Source organism: Pyrgilauda ruficollis, unplaced genomic scaffold (assembly GCF_017590135.1).
Source record: "Pyrgilauda ruficollis isolate IOZ18807 unplaced genomic scaffold, ASM1759013v1 scaffold146, whole genome shotgun sequence".
Lineage (NCBI taxonomy): Eukaryota > Metazoa > Chordata > Aves > Passeriformes > Passeridae > Pyrgilauda > Pyrgilauda ruficollis.
The window spans coordinates 438742-462276 of NW_024513210.1; the positions used below are offsets into that span (position 1 = coordinate 438742).

Below are 23535 nucleotides of genomic sequence, written 5' to 3' on the forward strand. Positions count from 1 at the left end.
TTAGCCTCACCCTCAGTTAGTTGTTTGAAGACAGCCGTACATGAGAAGCTTCTGTTGATGAAGTCATTTGTGCTCTATCAGCAGTCAGCTATGAGGTAAGTAAAGGAGGCTGAAACTTAACTTCTGTAAAAGCTGCTGTGGAGAATTTCACAGCAGAACATTCCCAGACACTGGTAGATGCTGACAGAGATTAATGGCAATGGTGTTCTTGCTTTGTTAGACTGCTGGAAAGGAGAAGGCCCAAATCACTTTTGATTTCTTTTGCCCAAGGACCCACTATGATAAAGCATGTAGTTTTAGATTCTAACTCTTCTCTTTCCTTTTTCTTCTTTTTTCTTGTTTTTGGCTCAGCTCATCATCTGGTCCCTCGGCCTCCAGGCCCTCCTCCAGGCGCCAATGAGGAAATCCCCGATGATTTCGACTGGGACTTAATCACCTAGCGAGTTACAGACTTGATAGCCCGTCCTTTATGAAGGACGTGGGAGGGGAGGGGGACATGGGGTCAATGGTGTCAGCACCACCCTCCCCAGCCTCCCTGCCTTGCCTGTATATAGATATATATTCTCTATCTCCGCCAGAGAAGCCACCGCAAGATGCTGCCGAAGATAATCCTTCCTTGCGTCCTGTTTTATCTTCTTTTCTTCTTTTGTTTATTATTATTATTGTTATTATTATTATTACCAATAATTGAGCACAGCCCTCCCCCTCCTCCGGTGGCCTCAGACGCATCGGATCGGCTCTTTCGTGTTGCGCAGTGCCCTATGGAGGGCGGGAAGACGGGTCCTTGGTGCCATGAAAAGACCTTGGAAGGCTGAATCCTCGAGTGCATCTTTCTCTGCCTCCGTTATTTTGCGTTTAACAATCCCTCTTTCCCTTCAAGGTGGCCGGTGAATCTGTCGTATTGGCTACTGGAGTGAGAGAGCCTAGTGGACCCTGGGAGCCTGTAGTTATGTTGTTTCGTAAATGTTGTAAAGGTCAGGGGGCTGAAGGGACACTGGAGGGGTGATCTTAGCTCTGTGAACTTTGTTGCACCAGCAGGAACAGCAAGAAAATAAGTGGTGTTCCCAAGTACAAAGAGAGGGTAGTCCCTGAGGTAGGGAGAGCTGAGCTGAGCTGGGAGGGCAGACCTGAGTTTGGAGAAAGGAGAATGTAGCGGATCTGGTATTTCAGCAGAGAAGTTGGGTTTCAGAATGTGGTGCCATCTGTGAAGACTGAGAGATTTTGAGGGAATCCTGACCCATTTCCTACACTGCCTTTTGCAGTCTCTAGGTGAAGCCTACATACCCATCAGGTAAAAGAAGCAGTCAGGGGTGTCATGTGATTCAGCAAATTCTGTTCCCCAGAGCTTTTCATTTCACCCCACACCCCTTCAAGCCCTTTTTCGAAATATGTAGTGAGGCTCTCCCTTTTATATGCAAATTTGGAAGTTTTCTCTCATCAGTATTTGTCCAATTGTTATTTGGTCCTTCACCCCTCATATTTCTTTGGAGGCTGTCCTTGCCTGTGGTTGAGAGTGCCAGCAACAGGAGTGTGGCTGTGTAGGTGCACATCCCCCGTCAGCGGTTCCCACTTGGTGAATGGGCTCGTGGTGGGCAGAGTGGGGCTGGACTGGGGGGCTGCTGGTCAAGGGCTGAGCCCTCGGGTCAGGGATCGAGAGGCCCTTGCAAGCAGTTTTTGTAGGAGGGGCATTAGGGGAGAGAGGGTGAAGCAGGGCAGGGTTTTGAACCGACCAACCAAAGAGTGTAGTATGAAAGGGAGGAGGGTGTCTCAGACCTTTGCAGTTCAGCTGGGGAGATGATGTAACCTAGTGTAAATCCTGAAGGATGAGCTTTGTCAGCACATGCAAATCAGGAAGATGGGAAAGGTGCAGGAACGGGAGTGAGCATTTAGATGCTTCCTCCCCAAACTTGTCCTGTGTTCCCCTTCTTTTCTCATATGGCTCCGTTCTGTCAAACCTCTTGTTTCTTCTTAATATTTTGTAAAGCCTCCCCCCAGCCCTTACTCCCTATTTACCAGTGAAGGGAACAAATGTGGAAATAGACTATCATGGCTGCTTGACAGACCTGGAGCACAGGAGTAAAATAATAACCTCTAGTCTGACTGCAGGAAGGTGGGGAACTAGCACTGCTTTTTAAATTTGCTGTAGGGATAAACCAGTTGAAAATTGGATTGTTGTCAGGGAAGTGGACAGAGTCTCATTGCATTGGAAGGGGGGAACAGCACTTTTTTTTCTTTTTTTTTTCCCTTTTTTTTGGGATTTTTTTTTTTGTTGGATTTTTTTTGGGGTTTTTGTTTTGTTTTGTTTTAAGTGTGTGTTTGGGGGGAGTTCGTCATTGAGCATTTCCAAGAGAAATGAGGAATCCCAGACAGCTTCAACATGGAGTCAGCTGTTATCTCTGCTGCCTCAGGATGGGAATGATACAGCTTTGGAAGCATGTGTGATAAGTTTCTGTGGAAAGTGGCACCAGACACAACGAGAGACAACTTATGGCAGGTGCCAGTTAGTGTTTTGCAGTGGACATTACTGAGAGCCGGCCCTGTGGAAGTCTGAAAACACCACCGGAAGAAAAACAAACCAAGATGGCTCCTTCTGCGTATCCAAGTGCTCCTCATTTGCATATTTGCCTCATTTGCGTATTAAGTTGTGCCTCATTTGCATATGTAAATACATGCCGGTCAGTGTGCAAATTAGCCTCGTTCCTCTGCCCCTGAAATCAATGTGTGTTGTTAGTGCGTGGTAAGACATCGATGGGAGGCTGTGGAGCTCTGCGGGTGCGCTGGCACCGGCCTGCAGGCAGGGCAGGGGGGCCAGCCTGGCCCCTCCAGCCTGATGTGGCCCCCAGTGCTTCGTGTCAGTGGTCAGGGAGAGAGGGGCGTGGTCTCACGAGTTTATTTTTGTGCATGCTTTCTTAATAAAAAGAAAAAGTGAATGTTTATGGTTTAACTGTTTTAGTGCTAGTATTGATTTTTTTCTTTCAGCGGCGCCTGTCAGAATGGCTTGGTTCCCATTTAGAATTTGGGTGTGGGCATGGCTAAATGGACAGCTCACACCTGGATGTTCTTGAGATGGAGACTTCTTAGGATTTTAAGAGCTGAAGGTTCTGCCAGCTGTCTGTTCTCAGGGCAGTGAGATCTGAGAGGCTTTCAATTCATGCACCAGAAAGGCAGAGTGAAAACTCTACCAATGCTTAGTGTCTATTTGTCTTAATATTTGCTGGCTTTTCTCTTTTAAGGAAGAACTAACACAAAAAGCATATTTTAAACTGCTTCCATAGAGTACCTAGTAAATGTATTTCTGCTTTTCAGGACAGGGAACATTCAACCTTGGGAACACCCCAAATAGCCTGACTGGATTAAACTTTCTCCACTGGCAGGACATAAGAAGCACATCTCTCTTGTAAAGAGAGCTTGATGTGACTGAGCCACAACATGGTCATTCTCCATCTTGGGGTCAGACTGGAGGTTATCACTTCTCAGTTCCAGGGTTCTGCCAAATGGCTAATAGTCCAGCAGTCACCTAGTTGGGTAACAGTGACTGCAGCTGCTCAAATTCTGCTCGTGTGCCATCTCAAAATACAGTAGGTGCATTTGGATAATATCAAACTGCTTCCTAAAAGGAAGATTTGGGATTCTGGTGGTGGAGGGAGTGTTGGAGAGACACCGAGTGTGCGCATGCTAATGAACACAGGTACAGCATGTGCATTGACCAGTTACTACCACACAGTGATGTATTTGCCAGGACAAAGGAATGGATTGGGTGTCTACAGGCCACAAAAGTCAGTTCAGTGCAGCTGACTGGGGCAAGTGCTGTGCTAGTGCATGGCTGTAAGGAAATGTAGCAGTACCCTCTAGGGAATCTCCAGATATTCCTACACACACCTCAGAGCCCTAGTAGAGTCCGAGGAATGATGTGATGACCCTCTGAGGACCAATATCCAAGTTAGTTTTATCTGCACTTTATCAGAGATAGGAGATGTAGAACACAGACATATGCAAATAAAATAACATTCTTATCTCAATTGAGAGGTTCAACTTCACAATTCCCACCACAAATCTGTAGCCAGCCCTGCTTTCTTAAAATAGTCTGTGTAGGTTAAAATACTGTGTCTTCTGCTTCACCAGTCATCCCTCAGATTATTATTCCTGGTGCTTCCAACTTCCCATCTCTCTAGTGTAGGATATAAAGGGGTTTATCTGTCATGAGCTGAAAGATTGCAGTGTCCTGGGTTGGAGCTGCAGATTAATCAAACCTATTGGAGCAAAACCACCTGCTAAGCGGAGAGTGATTGATGTCCAGTGCTATAGCTTGTTCTTTCTACAGCGGTGATAGAAGTCCTGCGTTACAAGGTGCTGCTCAGGTTCTTGTCTGCTGAAGTCTGGCTTCTGTGAAGGGTTGAAGATGTGAGCTCCTCACTAAAGGCACCTTCCAAGATTCTTTGCACCGATTGCCGTACCTTTGCCCTGAAGTCCCGTCCCACAAAAACATAAAGCAGGGGGTTGATGCAGCTGTTGGCATACGCAAGTGCTGTAGAGAGGTGATCCCATAGGATCAGTGACTCCATCCGTCCTGTTCTAAGACTAGGTACAATGGAGAGCATCCCAACTACATGGTATGGAGCCCAGCAGATGAAGAATGCAGCCACCACACATAAAACTGTTCGCAGTGTCCTGTTGTGTGACTTGTGAAACTGATTTGTGTGTGTTCTGAAAACAATGAGGGCATAGCAAACTGCCATTATGCCAAAGGGGAGCACAAAGCCAAAGACAGCCCTAGTGACATTTATTAGCACCGAGGCGAGGGGTACGGAATCATTACCTTCATTGGTATCTCCCCACAAGTCACTGCCCTTGTAGGTTGAGTATTCTTCCCATAAATCATTTACAGATACATTTATAGGATAATCTATGTAATCATCAACTCCATAATTGTACCCACACTCTGTTTTGCCATCGTAAGTGCTTGTCTCACGGTAGTAGAAGACAGGGCAGCAGAAAATGAAGGCCAGCATCCAAATGCCACTGCATATTAGCGATATAAATTTCACTGCTCGGTGGTTCTGACACCAGACAGGTTTCATCACCAGGAGGCACCGATCAATGCTGATGGCCACGAGTAGGAAGACACTAGCAAACATGGTGAAGATTATGACTGATGGAATGACTTTGCAGAGGAACCAGCCATAGGGCCAGTGTTCATGAAGGGCCAGGTGAACAATGAAAAATGGCAAAGACAAACAGCACATGATGTCAGCCACAGCAAGATTTAGGAACCAGACAGTGTTCACAGACCTTTTCATTTTCAGACCAGCTACCCAGATCACCAACCCATTGCCTGGGATGCCTATGATGAAAACGATGGTGAAGATAGCAATGCAGACAATTGATTCTGATGCATAATACACAGCAGCCTGTTCCTGTGAACTGCTATTGCCCAGAAGATGAGGCATTCTGCAGCTGTAAAACAGAAAAGAAATTAGTAGCAATTCACATCCTTGGTTCTCGTTACCCACAAGCAGAGCGGGGCTTTCCTCCGGCGAGCAGCGGGTGATTAAAAGAGGGCTCTAGGGAGCGTGGCGAGCAGCAGCGGGCAAACAGGGAGGGTGGCAGGTTCCCTCCTGCTAGTGGGGTTTTTAGTTTGTTGTGGGGTTTTTTTTGTGGAGTGTTTGAGCCTATCAGTGGCGCCAGAGGCCGTGGCAGAAGCAGCCTGCCGGCGGTGTGAACAGCTGAACGATCTCCTTTCGCTGGTGGCCGAGCTTAGGGAGGAAGTAGAAAGGCTAAGGAGTGTTAGGGAAAGTAAAAGGCAAATGGATTGGTGGAGTTCCGCTGTTCCATCCTTGAGGGAGGCCCACCAGGAGTAGGAGGACTCCCATGCCTCCCACTGTCAGGTGATAGGAGGACATCTGGTGGATGAAGGGGAGTGGAAATGGGTCCCTACTCGGGCAGGTAATAATAAAAATTCCTCCCGACCCCCATCCCCTAGCCAGGTGCCACTTCAGAATAGCTATGAGGCCCTGGATCTAGAGGGCCAGCCAGAGGAAGTAGAAGAAAATTATCTGAGCAAGCCTCCCAACTGCACTTCATCTGTCAGATGGATCAGTGCCTCTAACATTAAAAAGACAAGAAAAGAAGGGTAGTTGTGGTGAATGACTCCCTTCTGAGGGGAGCAGAAGGCCCCATATGTTAACTGGACTCATCCCACAGGCAGATCTGCTGCCTCCCTGGGGCCTGGGTATGGGATATTACTGAGAGATGATCCCAAATCCTGGGCTGATTTGGCCCTCTCACTATTACCCACTGCTGGTACTCCAAGCAGTGATGAGGTTGAAAAGAGGAGTGTCAGGGCAATTAAAAGGGGCTTTGAGGCACTGGGTCAAGTGGATGACAGGGCAGGAACACAGGTCCCTTTGGTGGCAGAGAAAACTAATGAAAGGAATAGGAGAGCCCACATTATCAACAAGTGGCTCAAGGGTTGGTGACATCAGCAGAATTTTGGGTTCTTTGATCATGAGGCAACTTTTTTGTCACCTGGCCTGCTGGAACCGGATGGGCTCCATCTCTCTGATAAGGGCAGAAGGATTTTAGCTCATGCACTGGTGGAACTCATTGAGAGGGCTTTAAACTAGGTCTGAAGGGGGAAAGGGATGCAGCTGGGTTCTCTGGAAGCAGGACCAAGGGTGGTAAGCCTGGGTTAGGGCTGAAATCAGCCGCCCAGCTGAGGTGCATGTATGCATGCAGCATGGGTAACAAATGAGAAGAGCTGGAGGCCATGGTGAAACAGCAAAGCTATGATGTAGCTGCCATCACAGAAAGATTGTGGGATGACTCACATGGCTGGAGTGCTGCAGTGGATGGCTACAAGGTCTTCAGAAGAGACAGGAAAGGGAGAAGAGGTGGAGGGATGGCCCTTTATATTAGAGAGGCTTTTGATGCCATAGGTATTGAAACTAATGACAATGAAGTTGAATGCCTATGGGTAAGAATTAGGGGGATGGCCAACAAGGCTGGCATCCTGCTGGGAGTCTGTTATCACCTACCCAGCCAGGAAGAATAAGTGGACAACTTATTCTGTAAGTGGCTGGAGAATGTTTCAGGATTACCAGCCCTTGTTCTTGTAGGTGACTTCAACCTACCAGACATCTGCTGGGAACTTAATACAGCAGAAAAGAGGCAGGCCTGGAAGTTCTTAGAGTGTGGAGGACAAGTTTTTGTCACAGCTGGTGGGTCGGCCCACCTAGAGCTTATTAAGAGAATTCCTTGGGAAGCAGCACTTAGAAACAAAGGAGTCCAGGAAAGGTGGGCGTGCTTTAAAACAGAGATCTTGAGGGCACAGGAACAGACATCTGTTCACCCCTGACTTGGCAATGGTGAGGCAGCACCTTGAGTGCTGTGTCCAGTTCTGGCCCCTCAGTTTGGGAAGGACATTGAGATGTCCAGAGGAGGCAACAAGGTTGGCAAGGGGCTTGGAACACAAGCCTTGTGAGGAATGACTGAGGGAGATAAGGGTGTTTAGCCTGGAGAAAAGGAAGCTCAGAAGTGACCTTATCACTCCCTACAACTTCCTGAAGGGTAGTTGTAGTCAGGTGGGGTTGGTCTCTTTCTCCAGGCAGCAGCTGACAGAATGAGAGGACACAGGCTTAAGGGAAATACAAGTTGGATATTAGGAGAAGGTTTTTTATGGAAAGAGTGATAAAGTACTGGAATGGTCTGCCTGGGGAGGTGGTGGAGTCACCATACATGGATGTGTTTAAAAAAAGACTGGATATGGCACTTGATGCCATGGTTGAGTTGAGGTGTTCGGGCATGGGTTGGACTCGATCTTGAAGGTCTCTTCCAACGTAGTGACTCTGTGATCCTGCTCCCCAAATTCTTCTCTTGACCTTTACTGAAGCATCCCTGACTCAGGTGACAGTACAGAGCTGTCAGGATACAAAGGCATTGGCCTACACAAATTTGTTACTAATGTACTTGTTGCACATCTTCATAATTTTCATAGTGGCTAAACCTGTAAGTAAGCTTGCTCTTCAAACAGGGGGCTCTATACAGTTGTGTTCTCCTATCTCTATCATCCCTTTGATTTCCATCTAGTTTTTCTTAGTCTCCAAAGTGGAGCTCTCTGTTCACATGGCCTGTCCCCAGGTGTGTTTCCTGGCTGACTTCCTGCTTCAGAAAGGAAAATCAGCATTTTTAGTTCCTCTTTCCTTTAAAATGAGCAATTTCTTCTGGCATAATTGGTGAAGTACATTTAAGTTAAGAAAACAATGCCTGTCTTTCTGAAATAATCCTGCTTCGCTTTCTGAACATTACAAATAGAACAGACAGGACATAAATTCTGTTGGCTAAGTGGTATTTTAGGGAAGTGCCAGTGACCACTTCCTTTTCTTACAGCTATCTGCTGGTTCCTTGGAGAGCTTATCTTGACCAGGAGAAAGGTAAGACATTAATGGTTTAAGATTCTATGAAACACAAGAACTGAATGTTTAAGAAGAACAGACAGATATTTACATGTAGAAATAAAAATGAAAACATGGAGTAATGTTCTTTAGCCATTTTAGATATGAGGTATCCTACTGCAAGACAATGAAGCTGACCTCCAGCATACTTAAGTGACATTTTAAAACTATGACCGTAGTAGAGGAAAAATGTTAATTGCTCAATTGTTCTTGGACTAGTAAATTTAGAAAGAAGAAGAAAACCAGCAAACCTAAGATAGAATTGAGGAAAAAAAAAACCCTGATCTTCAACCTTTAGGCATTAAAATAATTGTCTAAAAATTCCTGTTAACTAAACCCTTGATGAATTGATGAAGGCAGTTGTATTACTGAAAGGTCCCAAAAAATGTTACCAAAATGCAAAGAAACTGAATATGGAAGAGATGAATACAGCCTGCAGAAGCAACTGAGAAGACATAAATAAGGCAACTGACCCTTTTTAAACTTCTGTTATGCCAGTATTTAAATACCAGTCAGAGATTGTTGTATGCAGGACTAAATATAAATATTATTAAAAAAAAATTCAAATCATCAATCTCACTCTTGCATAACATGCAGTCTGAAAGTGGAGTGATGCATAAGTGTTCAAGCTGCTTGACTAAGAAGAAAATAGAGATAAACAATTGTAACAAACATCATCATTTATCAGGTTTTGGTAATATCTGCTAAGGGACTTGTAATAAGTGAGGGTGACCTGCTGCAAGGAAAGCTATGAAAGACATAAGTGGAAGGCTTAACTTAAAGCTGGAGGCTTAATTTAAAATTCTCCCACGTTTGTTCCATTTCCTGTGGTCTTGCTGATCCATGTAGAAGCAACTTTTAGAGGGACAACTGGCAAACAGTGCTGCAAGAGTTGAACCCTGCTGCCTCCCCATATAGCTACAGAAAATGGTATGAAGAGGACAGGGAAACAAGGAATGCTGTAAAATAGTAATGCAAGTCCTACTCCAAAGTAAACATGAATCAATTAGAAGACACTGCCCACACGACATTTTCCAGAGTGCTAAAAGGGCTGCAGTGTGGTTTGAAAATGGAAGGGGGAACTGGAGGAGGGAGAGCGGTTTTCAGGAGTAAAGAATAATAAATGGCAAGTAGATGAGGAAAGCAAAATTCTCCAGTTTATGATACCTACCTGAGTGAAGTAGTTATTTCAGTGTGTTGGAGCAAGTACCATCAATCCTGTCTCTGGAGTGACTGAAAAAACTCTCACATGACATTTTAGGAACTGCATTTTTTTTCCTGCATGCATCCTGTGTGTGCCAAGTGTGTTCTTTCACCCTGATGACTCACTTGAATGTAATTTCAAAATTTAGATATCATCTGCTCATAAAATAGAGGGTCACACAACAGGAAGTTTCTCAAAACTGTCAAAATAAAATAGTGCTCAAAATAAAATATTAATAGAATTATAATCACAAACATATACTTTACTATATTCTGTAAGACAACTGAATGATGTTTTGCCTGTTGACACAGTGTGACCTTTGCTGGAAGAAATTTCTAAGTCCAAACGCTGCAATGTCGCTGTGAAATGTCTGATCTGTTATTGTCTTCTAGCCACTTCTATATCTTACCAGGTCAGCACGTTCACCGAGCTAAACTCATTTCTAGGATTTTTACCAATCCAGATCAGCCTCTGTCCCAGCTTGAGACAGTTTGCTTCATCAAATACAGAACACTGTACTCACCAAACCATGACTGGTCATGACAAAAGGATTTTAACCTGCCTTTTACTTTTCAGGGTATTAAAAGTCTATTTTTTAAAAAGCAACTTGACTGACAAAAAGTTAGAAGTGGTTAACTGAAATTAAATCACATTGTGATTTGCACAAAATGTGGCAAGACAATAAAAATGGAAGACTTCCAGGGCAAGGCATTTCTCATGTTTAACAAAGGGGTTCCCCTTTGCCTTTCACAATTTGGGAAATCAAGACTGCTAGCAGAAATGACAAAGCCCAGACAAACAAGAATCAGCCTCAGTATTTTGGTTTTGGTCTGGAAAATGAACTGCGACAGAGCAGACTTCTGCTCCTGAGCGTGTCTGTGAAAGACACAGATGCTGCCTCCAACACAAAACCAGAGAAAGGAAGACAGGCCAGGGCTGAGCTGTACCCACAAAGACAGACAGGCTGTCAGCAGCCTGCCAGGAAAATTCCTGTAGCTTTGTCTTACTCTCAGCTGCCATCCTGCCAGGGGGACTCCTCGGGCCCAGACATGCAGTGCTGATAGGAGCTTATTCCTATGGGCTCCTCTTGGCTGAGGGACACGCAGCTGGGTCACCACCGTGGGACCTGCCAGTCAAGCCCTGCTTTGCAGGAAGGTCCTTAACCAGTTCTATCTTCCAGGTTAAATGTTCTATTTCAAGATTTCAACCTGTCTGCTGAATCCTTAAAAAAAGAGAAAAGTAAATAATAGAAATAAAAATTTAAGCTTCAGTGGTTATTGGCAGTGCTTTGTTGTTTTTTTTTGGTTTTTTTTTTTTTTTTTTTTTTTTTTTTTTTTTTTTTTTGTCCAGAGATGCTTGTTTGAACCCAGCAGAAGAATGTTATGTTCTCTGCTGGCTAAGTCTCAATGGAATTGAATGGGAGATGTATTCCCAGCGTTCTGATGCTGCTTGTGAGGCTTTGCTCACATGCCTTATAATAGTTGGCCCTTTGCCACTCCCTCATCCGAGATGCTCTCCTTCTAGAGGGACCGTAGGAGGACTGTGGCACGCTGAATGACAGCACTGTGAAGAGGGAGGTGAAACTTAATACTGCTAATTGTGAATCACTGAACTCGGAAAAGCAGAAAAGTAACTATGCACGTGGAGGGGTGTACTCCCAGTAAGTTATTAGTGCTCAATGAAAAAACTTAGCAGTCGCTGCAGGAAGTTCTAATGAAAAATCAGGACAACGAGCAACTCTATCCAAAAGGTAAATGTAAGTTTCTTCTTGAATTCTGAATGCTGTACTGGTCCTTGATCTTAAAAAGTTAGAGAACAAGAAAAAACATAGAGAATAGAGACTAGACAGCCATAGCTGGGAATGGCTCTGTCTGCATTAACTAATGCTATTTCCCTACTGGGAAAACAAACAAACAAACAAACAAGCAAAACAAAAAACCCCAAAACCAAAACAAACACCCCCAAAACCAAACCAAAAAACCTCAAAACCCCAAACAAACAAAAAACCCAAAACAAAGAAAAAAACCAACAAAAAGCCCCAAAAACCACAAAAATCCAAACAAACAAAACCCCAAGGAAAAAAACCCAAAAAGCCCACAACAAACCAAAACCTCAGACTTGGTGGTGTTTCAGTGATTATTTCTGCCTCAACACCTCCAGGGATGATTCCACCACCCCCCTAGGCAGCCCGCTCCAGTGCTTGACAGGGAATGCTCAGACACGGCTCTGTGTAATTTTTAACCTTCTCTTGTGCCTTTTCTTCCACTTTTCGGAGTGAACACCGGTACTTTTTGAGACTCAGCAAAGGACGCCGCACAGCACTAAACTTCAACACCATTGAAGCCACCATTAAAAGAGTGGCTTAAATGCTGCCAGCCTTATCATTATTGACAAATAGACTGGTATCTACACTCTTTTTGGGGGAAGACCCACTCCTGAAACTAAGCTTTGCACAGCTGCCATCTCCATCACTTCCAGCAGCAAACCCTGCTCTGCGCCGCACTTCCCTTTTGGCGTGCTCTTGTACCAAAAAGCCACCTAATCCGCGCACCACAGAAAGAACTGACACTGAGCCGCCCAGGGCGCAGGGAGCAGCTCCCGGGGGATGCAGACGAGCAGGTCGGTACCGTGTGGCGGCACAGCCATCCCGCCACCCCCGGGGACGGCGCCCATAACAAACATGGCCGCGCCAGCCCCGCCGCGGCACCTGCCCGGCCCCAAGATGGCGCCGCCCGCCGCTGCTGTGTCAGGGGCGGCTCCAAGATGGCGCCCTCCCGCCCCCGCTGCCAGCACCCAAGATGGCTCCATCCGCTTCACCGACGTGGCTCGCGTCTGGCGCGGCCGCGCCGGCGCCCCCAGGCGGTGTCTGCCCTCATCAAAGATGGCGGTGGGCAGCGCCGCTGGTCACTAGGCTCCCGCCGCTCGCTCCTCGCCGGGCTTCGCGGCCGACATGGCGGCGGCCGAGCTGGAGTACGAGTCCGTTCTCTGCGTGAAGCCCGATGTCAACGTCTACCGCATCCCGCCGCGCACCTCCAACCGCGGGTACAGGTGAGGGAGCGTGCGGCACCCGCGATCGCCCCGGCGCGGCCCGGCTTGCCTCAGGCCCTGCCCGCAGGGCAGCCGGGGGCTGGGTTATGCCGTGCCGTGCCATGCCGAGGCCCGGCCTCGTCCCTTGGGAAGGCCGTGTCCTGTGGCCGCGAGCAGGTCTGGCCATCCCCTGAGCCCCTCCAGCCGAGCTGTGGAGGAGCCGCCGGCTGGAATTGCCTCTTGTGGGCAGGTGGTCAGCGCCTGAGGGTAGGGGAGCCTCCGCTCCTGCTGTGGAGGAGCGGGGGCTGCCCTGTTAGTAGGGCAGGAGGCGAGGGGACAGCTTGCTGTTCCAGGCAGAGCTCCCGGCTGCTCCCGGTTTCTGGGTTCCCTGGGATGTGGCGCTTATGAGCTATAACGGCACGTTGGATTTGGCCTGGTGGCTCTCGCAGTGGCGGGAGGAAAGCAGGGGGAATTCGGGGTGATTTTTAAGAAGAGGCTGCAGAAGCAGCAGTTAGAAATGCCTTCTCTGGTCAGCCAAAAGCAGCAGAGTGTGACTTTGTAAGATGTGCCCACAGGCCTGCTGGAGGAGCGGGTTTGTGAACTCCCCGAACCTGACAGACTGTAGGCGGATGTTGTGCCTGGCCAAGGATGTTTGTTTCCACTTATAAAATCCTGTAGATTTTATAGCACCAAGCCTGCCGGAGTTCGGGAAGAGTTTGGACAATGCTCTCAGGCACATGATGTCATTTTTGGGGTGTCCTGTGCAGGGCCAGGAGCTGGATTCAGTGATCCTTTTGGGTCCTTTCCAACTCAGAATATTCTGTGATGCTGTAGTTGGGTTTTTTCTCTCTTTCCTTTTTTTTTTCTTCCTTCACAAGAGCCTGTGGCAAAGAGTGTGATGGGACAGTCAAAATGTCTGTGAGTGTGTTTTGGCTGGTGTAAGTCAGCTGCCTCTAGGCTATGAAGTACTCAGTGTTATTTTACAGCCATAGGGTAGAATAATGGAGTGTCTTCTCAGCATGTTACAAATTAAGTTTTGGGATCTTCCCAATGCTCACCAGTGGCTTTTGTGGATTTTATGTTCAAGTGAGTTTGTGTGCTTCTGTCTCCCCTCTTTTGCAAACTTATAGAGGTGAGGAGTTGTGTTCTCTGGGCTGTGTCTCTTTCCCTTTGCCCAGAGATGCCAGTCAGAGTCGTGTGCCAGGTGGCAGCAGCAAGAGAGGAGCTGAGACCCCATGTCTGATTTGGGGAGGGAAGTGGAACAAGGCAGCTGCACGGGTTGGGGGTTTGGCAGCAGAGACTTCTGCTGAGGTGGCTGGGCAGAATTGGAGGGGTTGCCTATGGTCAGTGCTCAGCTGCTCTTCCTTTCAGGGCATCTGACTGGAAACTGGACCATCCAGACTGGACAGGGCGGCTTCGTGTCACCTCCAAAGGCAAAACTGCTTACATAAAACTGGAGGATAAGGTTTCAGGTAAGGGAAAGGCTGTGCCCTGCCAAGGCTGCCACTGTGATTGCCCAGAGCTGTGCATGGCAGCCCTGGCCACGCTTTAGGAAGGGGTTGCTCTTCTTAACAGCTGATTCTTTGTCTGCAGGAGAACTTTTTGCCCAGGCTCCTATAGATCAATACCCTGGCATTGCAGTGGAGACTGTGGCAGATTCCAGCCGCTACTTTGTCATTCGAATTCAGGATGGGACTGGTGAGTTGGGGGTCAATGTAAGTGCCAAGTTCTAGGGGTGGAGGAGACCCAGGTGGAGCTGGGAGTGTGCCAGGAGGATGAAAATGGTGTTGGGAGTGCTGAAAAGACCAGGTGGTGTGCCTGGAGGGGTCTGAGGACAACGTAAACAGAGGAGGTTCTCTACATTGCACAGTGCCCAGGGGCTGGGCTGGGAAGGAACATTTAGTTTCCAAGCACACCCCATGGGAAGAAGGGTGCATCCTGAAGGCTGGGGGCAATGAACTGCTGTGAGCTGCTGGCATCCATCTGCAGGTGTGTCAGAGAGAGGAAGCACAGAGTGGTTTAGGACAAGCAGAGGGATTTGTGGCCCAGTTGCAGGGCACCTCCAGTGACTCCTCCTGTCTCCTTGCTAGGACGAAGTGCTTTTATAGGCATTGGCTTCACAGATCGGGGTGATGCCTTTGACTTCAACGTCTCTTTGCAGGATCACTTCAAGTGAGTTTTGCTTTTCTGGAATGCTATTTTTCCTCTGGCCTGTAGAACATGGTGGGTGGTGGTGCATGTTCATTTAGCACAGGTTTCCTTGGGGTGGCCCTGAAGCCCTGCTCTGGCAAGGGACACTTGTGTGTGCTGCCAGCAGTCGTGCAAGCTGAGAGCCCCTTCAGGATCAGATCTGACTCCTAAGATTAGTCCTGTCGTGCTTCAAGTGCAGTATTAAACAGCTTCATGGGTTTGTGGTGGTCCCAACTTTGTGCTGTGTGACACCAGGAGTAGGGAGGTAGCTGGTTTGGCAAGGCAAAGTAGTTTGGTGGGATGGAGAGAGAAACCACACATTTTTCTGAAACACTGAAACACTGTCCTTTTTTGCCACAGGGCCTCATGTTTTCCTCTCTTCTTTTTAGGTGGGTGAAGCAGGAGACTGAAATCTCCAAGGAGTCCCAGGAAGCTGACACACGTCCCAAGTTAGACTTAGGGTTTAAGGAAGGGCAGACCATCAAGCTAAACATTGGGGTAAGCAGACCAGTTTACCCTGCGTCTTTCGCTGGATGTGCCAATGGAGACTCTTCTTTACCCTTTTTTTTTTTTTTTTTAACACAGAACATGACATCAAAGAAAGGAGGAGCAGCCAAGCCCCGTGTGTCTGGATCAGGGGGCCTAAGCCTGCTGCCACCCCCACCAGGAGGCAAAATTGCAGTCCCTCCTATACCTCCCCCTTCCTCCACAGCCATTGCCAACCATGTCACACCACCACCTGTGCAGAAATCCAGTAATGCAAGCAGTGCAGGTAAACCTTAGCACTGAGCCAGCAGCTTGTAACACACTGGCAGGTGCTGCTTGAGCAAACTGTGTTCAGCCTAGTGCCAGCAGTGCCCTCTGAGACATGGTGTATCCCAAGGATTTTGGTCTCTTTGGCTGCTCCAGTGTCCCCAGTGCAAGAAAGATGTGGACCTATTATACTGGGTCCAGAGGAAGACCATGGGAATGGTCAGAAGGCTGGAACAACTCCTGTGAAGAAAGACTGACAGAGTTGGGGTTGTTTAGCATGGAGAGGACAAGGATCTGAGGAGACGCTTCACTGTATAAAGAGAGCTTGTAAGAAAGATGGAGAAAGACTTCATACCAGGGCTTGTAGTGACAGGGCAACGGGTAGAGGCTTAAACTGAAAGAGGGCAGATTAGATTGGATATAAAGAAGAAATTTTTACCGTGAGGGTGGTGAAGCCCTGGAACACGTTGCCCAGAGAAGCAGTGGATACCCCTTCATTAGAAGTGTTCAAGACCAGTTTGGATGGGACTTTGAGTAGCCTGATTTAGTGCAAGACGTCCCTGCTCATGGCATGGCAGTGGGACTAGATGAGATGATCTTTGGAGGTCCCTTCTAACTTAAATCGTCCTGTGATCCTGTAACAAAGAGGTTGCTGCAGTTTCTGGATGCTGTGTTAAAAGTGTGACTATGCAGAGGTGTCTGGAGAGCTGATGATCCCTTTGTGAAGGCAGAGACTTCAGCAGTGTTGTCCACAGGTTTGAGTGAGAAGAAAACACGAGCTTCTGAGAAGGGCTCATGCGGTCCCAGTGTGTGGTTTGTACTGTTAAGGTGGTGCCTGTTTGGCAGCTGTTATGTTTGCTGGGCTGGGGTTGAGTCTGAGCTTTATGTCTGTCAGGAGAGGTAATAAGTGACAAATGTCAGGTGGTGTGCTGAGTGGAGACTGAATAGTTCCTGAAGACAATGTATCCTTGCTGGAGGTACAACTCAGCTGGAGCTGTGCACATTCAGCAAAAGGAGATGCCATTGTAACAAACCCCTCAAAAAGTCTGATTTCTGCAGGGAAGGCTGGAGTCCCTCCAAAGATTTTCTGCCCTGGAGTTTGTGTAAGGTGACAGTTAAAATACCTGTAGGGTTTTCTGCACACGCTGATGTATTTCTCTCTCTCTCTCTCTCTTCTCCCTTAGATATTCTTTTAGATTTAGATGCTCCTGCAGCTGCATCCAAGGCACCAGTATCAGCTACCACAGACCTCTGGGGAGACTTCAGCACTGCATCCAGGTAAACTGTGATGGATGGAACACAAGAAGGGCAGTGTCCTGATGGGTGTGGGAAGAACCAGAAGTTAAGAAGTCTTACTGCATCTGCTCATTTGATTTTCCTTTTTTTGTTTCAGTGCTGTTCCCAATCAGGCTCCTCAGCAGTCCAACTGGGTCCAGTTCTGAATGATCAAAGCAGTGGAATGGGACAAATTGATGACCTAGAGGCACCAAATGGGATCAGAGGGGGGCACAAACCTCTCTAGTCTTCAATCAAATTGGGACAATCCTTCATTTTTAGATCAGACCTTCACTTAAACTTACTATTTTTGATCCCACTGAACCTAAAGAGAACATACGGACTCCTCCAAACATGGGCAAGGAGAAAAGAGGCAGCCTTATCACCTCCATCCACTTGGCCATTACATGGTACATCCTAGCTCTTTTTCCCTGTCTTTCCATACAAGGAAAGCAAGAATCTTGAAGAAAGTGGGTACAGGAGGAGGCTGGGTAGGTGCCTCTGGGTTCCTTGTCCTTCAAATTTTCTCTGGTTAGGCTGTTGCTTTTTGTGGCTGCTTTCAGTAGTGACTGCAGCCCCTACAGCTTGCGGTGCTGAGAACAGCTGCATTTGGCTGCACTTGCTAAATGGAACCTCTAAGGAGATAGATCTTTTCTCAACACAAAACCCTCTTGGATTAATGACATCTGTGGTGAGGAGTGACTCCCCATGCACACACCACTCTTCTGTCTTCGGTGCAATTCTTGGTAGTGCTGCATGTCCTTGTGCTCCCGTGGGAGGAGTCCTGCAAGTCCTTGAGTAGGGCTGCTGCTGTTGCGCTGTAGTTCCAGGTGGGCACCCTATCTCCAGGCTCCTGATTTGGATTGGAACCTGGAACCTCCAGGTTCACTGGAGGAACTTCCTCTCATTTTAACTCCTTTCTCCCCAGGCAAAGGCCTCACTGTCATTGAGCTGTTTTAACTGGAAATAGCTTTTAGGGAAAAAAAAAAAAAAGCCTGTTTTTACAATTTGGTAGTTACTTGCACTAGATGACAACCAGGTGATTCCCACCACTCAGCATTTCATGTTCCTGCATCACTATCCTGAGCCCTGGCCTTGTGTTGTGACTTGGCGCTGTGTTACAAGTATTGCATATCTACAATAAGAATTATGGTGGGACAATAGATTATTCTCTGATGAAGGGACAGTTTCCTTCCCCTTTTTAACTCATTTGAACAAGAAATGTATAGTAGGCTCAATCCTGAGATCTGTGGGAGCAAAATTCTCCCACCTGTGTTCCTTATTATGACTCTTCTGAGTCCAACTTTTAGGGATGTGAGCTGGTTATTGGAACTTATATTTTTATTTTTAATGTATCCAAGCCCCCTCTATTTCCTGTGTGGTTAAGGGAGTTAGAAAGAGGTAAAAAGCCACGACTTCCTACTTTTTTCTTTGCGAGAGTTTCATGAGGCAGTGTGGACACTACTTCATCTTCAGCAGCTGTGGATATGAGCTGGGGTGTAAGTGTTGATTACTGTGGGCAAACTCACAGGGCAGGCTGGAAACCTCGCACTGCTGCATTGCTACCCTTCATGCTGGCACAGAAGCCAAAACACTAGCTGGGAAGTTTGTCTCAGTAACTCTTGGCTGTACCCAGTTACTGGAACACTAGGGCATTGGTGCTTTGCTGGAAGGCTTCCTGTTTTGAACACTCAACACAGCAACACTTTTGTGTCTCTAGCACACCTTCGCAAGAAAATGTTTCCCTTTGGGCAAAACTTTTCTGGTGAGGCTTTTAAAAGAGTAGTTAGGTGTATGCACCTTGTATTGGCAAAGGTCTTTTGTCATTTTTGTCTGGCTACAGTCAGGGCATTTTGGAGACAGTTTCACTTAGACCATCCCTCTGGGAAGCAACATTCTTGAAATAGCTCTAAAGCTGCTGCAGTTCCACTTGTGGAAGTGGGGACCAGACTGCTCTTGGATGTATTTTAAGTAGTCATTTAACCCTGATTCCCTGTCTCTCTTGGTGTTTCCCCCTGCCAGCCCTCCCCTGCCTTCATAGTCACTCCTGCAGTCTCACTGTACTTCAGCTCCTTGCCTCCTGAACTTGTGGATGGCTGTAGTCTGCCAGCAACATCACAGACTCCTGGGTTGGCATTTTTTCTTTGTCGTTTTGTTTGCTCACATCCTTGTGAGGTCCTGTCATTTCAACTATGTATCAATTCCCCAACCAAGGAAGTTGATGGCACCAATTAACAACGAACTAGGAGCCTCTTCTGTATTGTCTTAGTATTCTGGAGATAATATATTATGTATTTGAAAAGCTGAAGAAGCAAAAATTAAAAATATATGTATATAAAGCATAAGATGTACTGGTGCAAATGGTAATTAAACTAGTAATACTGGGGAAAAAATGTCATGAGTCTTCTAAGTTGTCAAATTGTTTTTGCTTTGGAAGTCTATAGGTTGAAGGTCTTCGTCTCTCCAGCAAAGCCCTCACAGCCTGCTTATCCTTCTGCATATCTGTTGTGGCCTGCAGACTGAACAAGAGCAACCTCAGGAGTGATGGGTTCAGGCTCTGTCTGGGCAAAGAGGTAGGACTGGTGGAGAGAGGAAAAAGGACACAAAACTGACACGGCTGTTCCCCATACGGCAAAAAACACGCACCACCAAACACATATCAACAACATGGAAACAGGCCTGAGTGTAGGTTCCTGTGGGACTTGGTAAGAGTGTGGATAAAACAAGCAAGTGTGAAGACTTAGTTGCCCTGGTATTTAGCCCCTCAGACATTAAAGGCTTCTACAGCCTGCAGGTATTTTCCATGCTGGTAGATGGGAAACAGTCTCTGCCTACTAAAGAGATGGTCAAGGTGAGCCAAGTGGGCCCTTTGTTAGGGGTAACAAGGACAGGCTGCCTGGAAAGAGAGGAAGCAGGAAGATGAGTCACAGCAGGGCAGGCAGGGGCAGTGGCCTCACCAGCAGAGGAGCAGTCCTGAAGTACCTAAGCACAAAGATCAGAGCAGGTCAGGATGAGGATTTAGATAGCAGGGTACATGGCCAGGCATGGCTGTGCTAGCTCAGGCAGGGTCCAAGGGTGAGATACTTAGCTATGATAAGGCCAATGTTGCTGAGGTTTCTCAAAGCCAAACACCTCTATTACTTAAGCTGGACCTGAGTCCAGCCAATCCCCCAGGAGGTGAATATGTTCAGGGCCCTGACATTGTTCTGTCAAGCCTGCTTGCAGCCATCTTGCACAGCAATGCTTGCTTCATGTTCCTCTGCCAGACGGCAAAGCTGTGTATATGGCAGTGTTGGAAGTACAACACAAGTCTTGTGGCCTAGGTAAAGATAAGAAGTCTTAACCTTTTAAGTCAGCTATTTGAATTGTCAAGCATTCTATTATCTGTAGTGGCTGGGGGAAAAAAAAAACAAACCATTTTTTCAGCTCTGGGACCAAAGCTTGTACCTTATTTTTGTAAATAGGATGGGTATGTTGTATAGGTCCTGGCAGGGAGAAGAGGTAGCATTTTACCCTTAAACTATGGTGGAGCTTCTCAGACCTTTCAGTAGGTACTTGCAGCAGAAAGAGTTAAAAAGCCTAAAAGGGTCTCTCCAGAGCAGAATTTTCACCTAAGGGAAGTGCTGGGATATATTCCTGTTTGTGCATAAAGAAGCACAGAAGACTGGAAAACAGTTCATGGAGGAGAGCTTAGTCATGTGTGGGGATCTTCCCAGGCCCCATGCCTTTCCTCACAGCAAGACTTGCTAGAATGCACAGCTTGGTGAGTCCTGTGCAAGTTTTCCCTTTTTTCCTATTGGGAGACAGATTGTAGCACATGGAAAGAATCAGGAAACGAGTGTCAAAGGGAAGATCCCAGTTTTGTCTGGTTTTTGGTTGTCAATACTTCTGTGGGAGCTGTAGTTGAGGTGGGATGTGTGTATTTCCCTGCCCCTTCTCCCATTATGTTCTGTGTTCTGTGACTTTGTGTCTCAGAGCCATGCAGCAACTGTTCTACCACAGCCACACAATATGGATTGCAGACACAAACGTGCCAGATTTCACAAAGCCTTGATGCTGTGTTGGGACTCCTGAAGAAATGGAGAAGAACAGCTGTACGTTGGAGGAAATCAAACAAAAACCAAACAGGAAACCAAAACCCCCAAAGTCTTCCTGAGCTTTGATAATGAGGTAAACGAATCTGAATCTGAAGTCATCCTGCTAAATCAGCATAAACCTACAAGGTTCTAGGAGGAAGAACAAGGGGGCTGTTAATGTATATAAGCAGAGCACTGTGGCCCAAGTGGTTAACGCACATTGTAATGCCTCCAGGTCTAGATAGTCTGATGAGTGCTCCTTACGTTATGTGAGCAATAGACTCTTGCTCTGGAGACTGTTACTGATCTTTTTTTCTCAAGACAATAGCTCTGTCCATGCTAATAGTCAGGGAAAGCACATTGCAGGATGACAGCTTAATTTTGCCACCTGCCATTACCTATAGCTGTATGACCCCATCCAGAGCTGGGGCCATGATGGACGTTCCTGGAAGCTGAGCATAGGAAGAGCAGCCAGCAACAGCTGGACTGTGTAGTGGCTCCTGACCAGAGCTATGTTTGCCAGTCACTGTTGGGATCCTGGGGTGCACTTCTTGCATCATTTGTGTTTGGGGCAGGCCAGGCAGGTAGCTTGCAATGAATGGTCTGCTCTCCCTTTTCTTTCCCAGGCGTTGTAGGATGGCAGCTCCTGCATGTTGAGGTAGAGGCAGGAGCTGCCAACCTTTCAAGCCTTGAAGCAGTCTGAAGAGGCATTCCCTAAAAGAGGGAGCCGCCTGTAACTTGCAGCCTTTTTGTCGAGCCTTGTGTATTAGGCATGTAGAGAGATGGGGCGCTCCCTGCCCTCCCAAGCCTGGTCTGCGAGCCTGGCTGGGCTGGTGACACCCGCGAGCACACGCCGAGTTCATCTCACCCGTGGCCGTGTGCTGCCATCTGCTGCCGAATCCCTTTGTTGCGGGCTTTCCCGCAATCCCTGGGCTCCGTCTCCAGGGTCTGGCTGGGCGTGCAGCAGTCGAGAGGGTGGCAGGTGGGATGCAAGCAGACATCACCTGAGACCTGGCTAGCCCTGGGGGGTGCTCTCTGAAAAGAAATCGTAGCTGGTGATTTGTAGTTTGATAGTTTAGCAATGATGGAGCTGGTGTTTCCAAATGTAGCCGTGTCCTGCTATTCTACTGCCCTCTGTGCTTCAGTGCCCTCCTGCACAAACACGGATATGTAGGGCTTGGAACTGAGCCGTACCAGGGAAGGCACACATCCCCTTTCGTGTCTGTTATGGATGTCTGTTGTCTTTAAGAAAACTAGGAGTTCCATTCCTTTGGGCCTAACTTTAAAGTGGTGGCTAAGCACTTGTTCATGAGTCCATGTTTATGGTGTTAACCAAACTGTTCAAAGATGTGTGAGATGATCTGTTGGTAGTGCTACTCAAACCGTCCTTTTGACTAGCTGGCAGGGACAAGGAGCTGGATTCAAGTGAGAGGGAAGGGGTAGGAGAGCATTTTCTTTGGAGAATATATGCTAAATGAGTACAGGTACAGCTGTATGTCTGGCCCAGACTTAGGGGCTGCTGTCACCAGTACCTAAAACTGAAGTCAATACCATGGGTGCTTGGAAATCACTCTTTTTTGGGGTAGAAAAGCAGGAAAAGCCCTTAAGTGATACATCCCATACAGAAACAGGGTTACTGTAAGCTGATAATGTGTCCTGGGTAACCTGGTTTAGCCCCAGAAGTAGTCCTGATTTGAGCAAGGTTTGAACAAGATACCTCCAGTCTGAAGTATTTCCTAACACAACTTTTGTGCTCAGCTGTGCTGTGGTGGTCCCACGCTGGGCCAGCAGTGTGGTGAGATGTCTGACCTGGGGGGTTGGTCAGTGAAAAGGAACGCTGAGATCTGACAGTCATCCTTCACCTCAGAAAGGGCAGAGGCTCTGCAAAGAGCAGGGTGGTGTGCTGAGCCTGTCCTGTCCAGTCTTAAAATGCTAAATAGGCAAATAACTGTGGTCTGGAGGCAGAGTCTGAGACACATTGAGGAGCACTTTGCCCTCTTTGTCAGTCCCAGCCGGCAGGGAGTCCGCAGCAGGGGCCCTTTGGCCTCTGGGTCAGTGCCAGCTCTGTGCTGGAGGCTGGCACCCTAGAGTGCCATTTGCCCACCCTTTGCTTCCTTTTGCTGACTTCAGTGTCCTGGCATGGTAAAAGTGGGTGACACAGGCACCTGGAGAGTGGGCTCTTAAAAAAAAACAAAATTGCCTTTCCCCCTCTGACAGTGTTGACATCTGTGTCATGAGGAGGTTCCTGCATATGGTTGAACCCCAAAGCATGGGGCCTCCCTGCCTGGCATTAAAACTTTCCCATCATGTTTCATTGATGAGGTGCCAAGGAGTGTTTGGTTGAGCTGACTGCACTCCCTGGATTTAGTTCAGCTTTCTATGGCTGTTTCCAGATGGCTTTTGCTTTGTCCCATCCTGACTGGACATCTGGAGGCAGGTGATGTCCCATCACCTCGCTGCTGGCCGTCACAAGCTGGGCTGGGAGGCTGCAAATGGCCTGCAGGGCCATTGGCTACAGGGTAAGGGGCAGCACAGGTCACTTGTAGTCTTCCTGATAAAT

The 23535-nt window shown here is 47.4% G+C and overlaps 3 protein-coding genes across 8 annotated transcripts in view; 2 read left to right on the top strand and 1 right to left on the bottom strand.

Moving 5' to 3' along the window:
- FOXJ2 (forkhead box J2) overlaps positions 1-2944 on the top strand; it is a 31345-nt gene extending 28401 nt beyond the window's left edge. For all 5 annotated transcript variants that reach the window (XM_041460594.1, XM_041460591.1, XM_041460590.1 and 2 more), the window contains one exon: positions 352-2944. In XM_041460594.1, the coding sequence (XP_041316528.1) occupies positions 352-440 (89 nt within the window). In that variant the 3' untranslated portion in view covers positions 441-2944. The remainder of the gene's footprint in view (positions 1-351) is intronic.
- A 1012-nt stretch (positions 2945-3956) lies between these two features.
- Positions 3957-10173, bottom strand: C3AR1 (complement C3a receptor 1). Of its 2 annotated transcripts, XM_041460604.1 has the most exons (3): positions 9622-10173; positions 5290-5454; positions 3957-5124 (listed from the first exon to the last, which is right to left on the bottom strand). In XM_041460604.1, exons 2-3 carry the CDS (start codon positions 5445-5447, stop codon positions 4341-4343), a joined length of 942 nt encoding a protein of 313 aa, XP_041316538.1. In that variant the 5' UTR covers positions 5448-5454; positions 9622-10173; the 3' UTR covers positions 3957-4340. The 2 variants fall into 2 exon arrangements, with proteins under 2 accessions (XP_041316538.1, XP_041316537.1); XM_041460603.1 differs by having other exon boundaries at positions 3957-5454.
- Positions 10174-12500: 2327 nt separating this feature from the next.
- Positions 12501-19292, top strand: NECAP1 (NECAP endocytosis associated 1). Its single transcript, XM_041460620.1, has 8 exons — positions 12501-12702; positions 14053-14153; positions 14275-14379; positions 14772-14853; positions 15261-15369; positions 15457-15643; positions 16809-16902; positions 17018-19292. Exons 1-8 carry the CDS (start codon positions 12605-12607, stop codon positions 17064-17066), a joined length of 825 nt encoding a protein of 274 aa, XP_041316554.1. The 5' UTR covers positions 12501-12604; the 3' UTR covers positions 17067-19292.
- The last annotated feature ends 4243 nt before the right edge of the window (positions 19293-23535 follow it).

Bases quoted from the DNA above. Each gene is read 5' to 3' on its own strand.
- C3AR1 (XM_041460603.1), bottom strand. From the start codon at position 5,447: ATGCCTCATCTTCTGGGCAATAGCAGTTCACAGGAACAGGCTGCTGTG.
- NECAP1 (XM_041460620.1), top strand. From the start codon at position 12,605: ATGGCGGCGGCCGAGCTGGAGTACGAGTCCGTTCTCTGCGTGAAGCCC. The intron at 12,703-14,052 runs GTGAGGGAGCGT...TCTTCCTTTCAG, and splicing joins ACCTCCAACCGCGGGTACAG to GGCATCTGACTGGAAACTGG. The intron at 14,380-14,771 runs GTGAGTTGGGGG...TCTCCTTGCTAG, and splicing joins TCGAATTCAGGATGGGACTG to GACGAAGTGCTTTTATAGGC.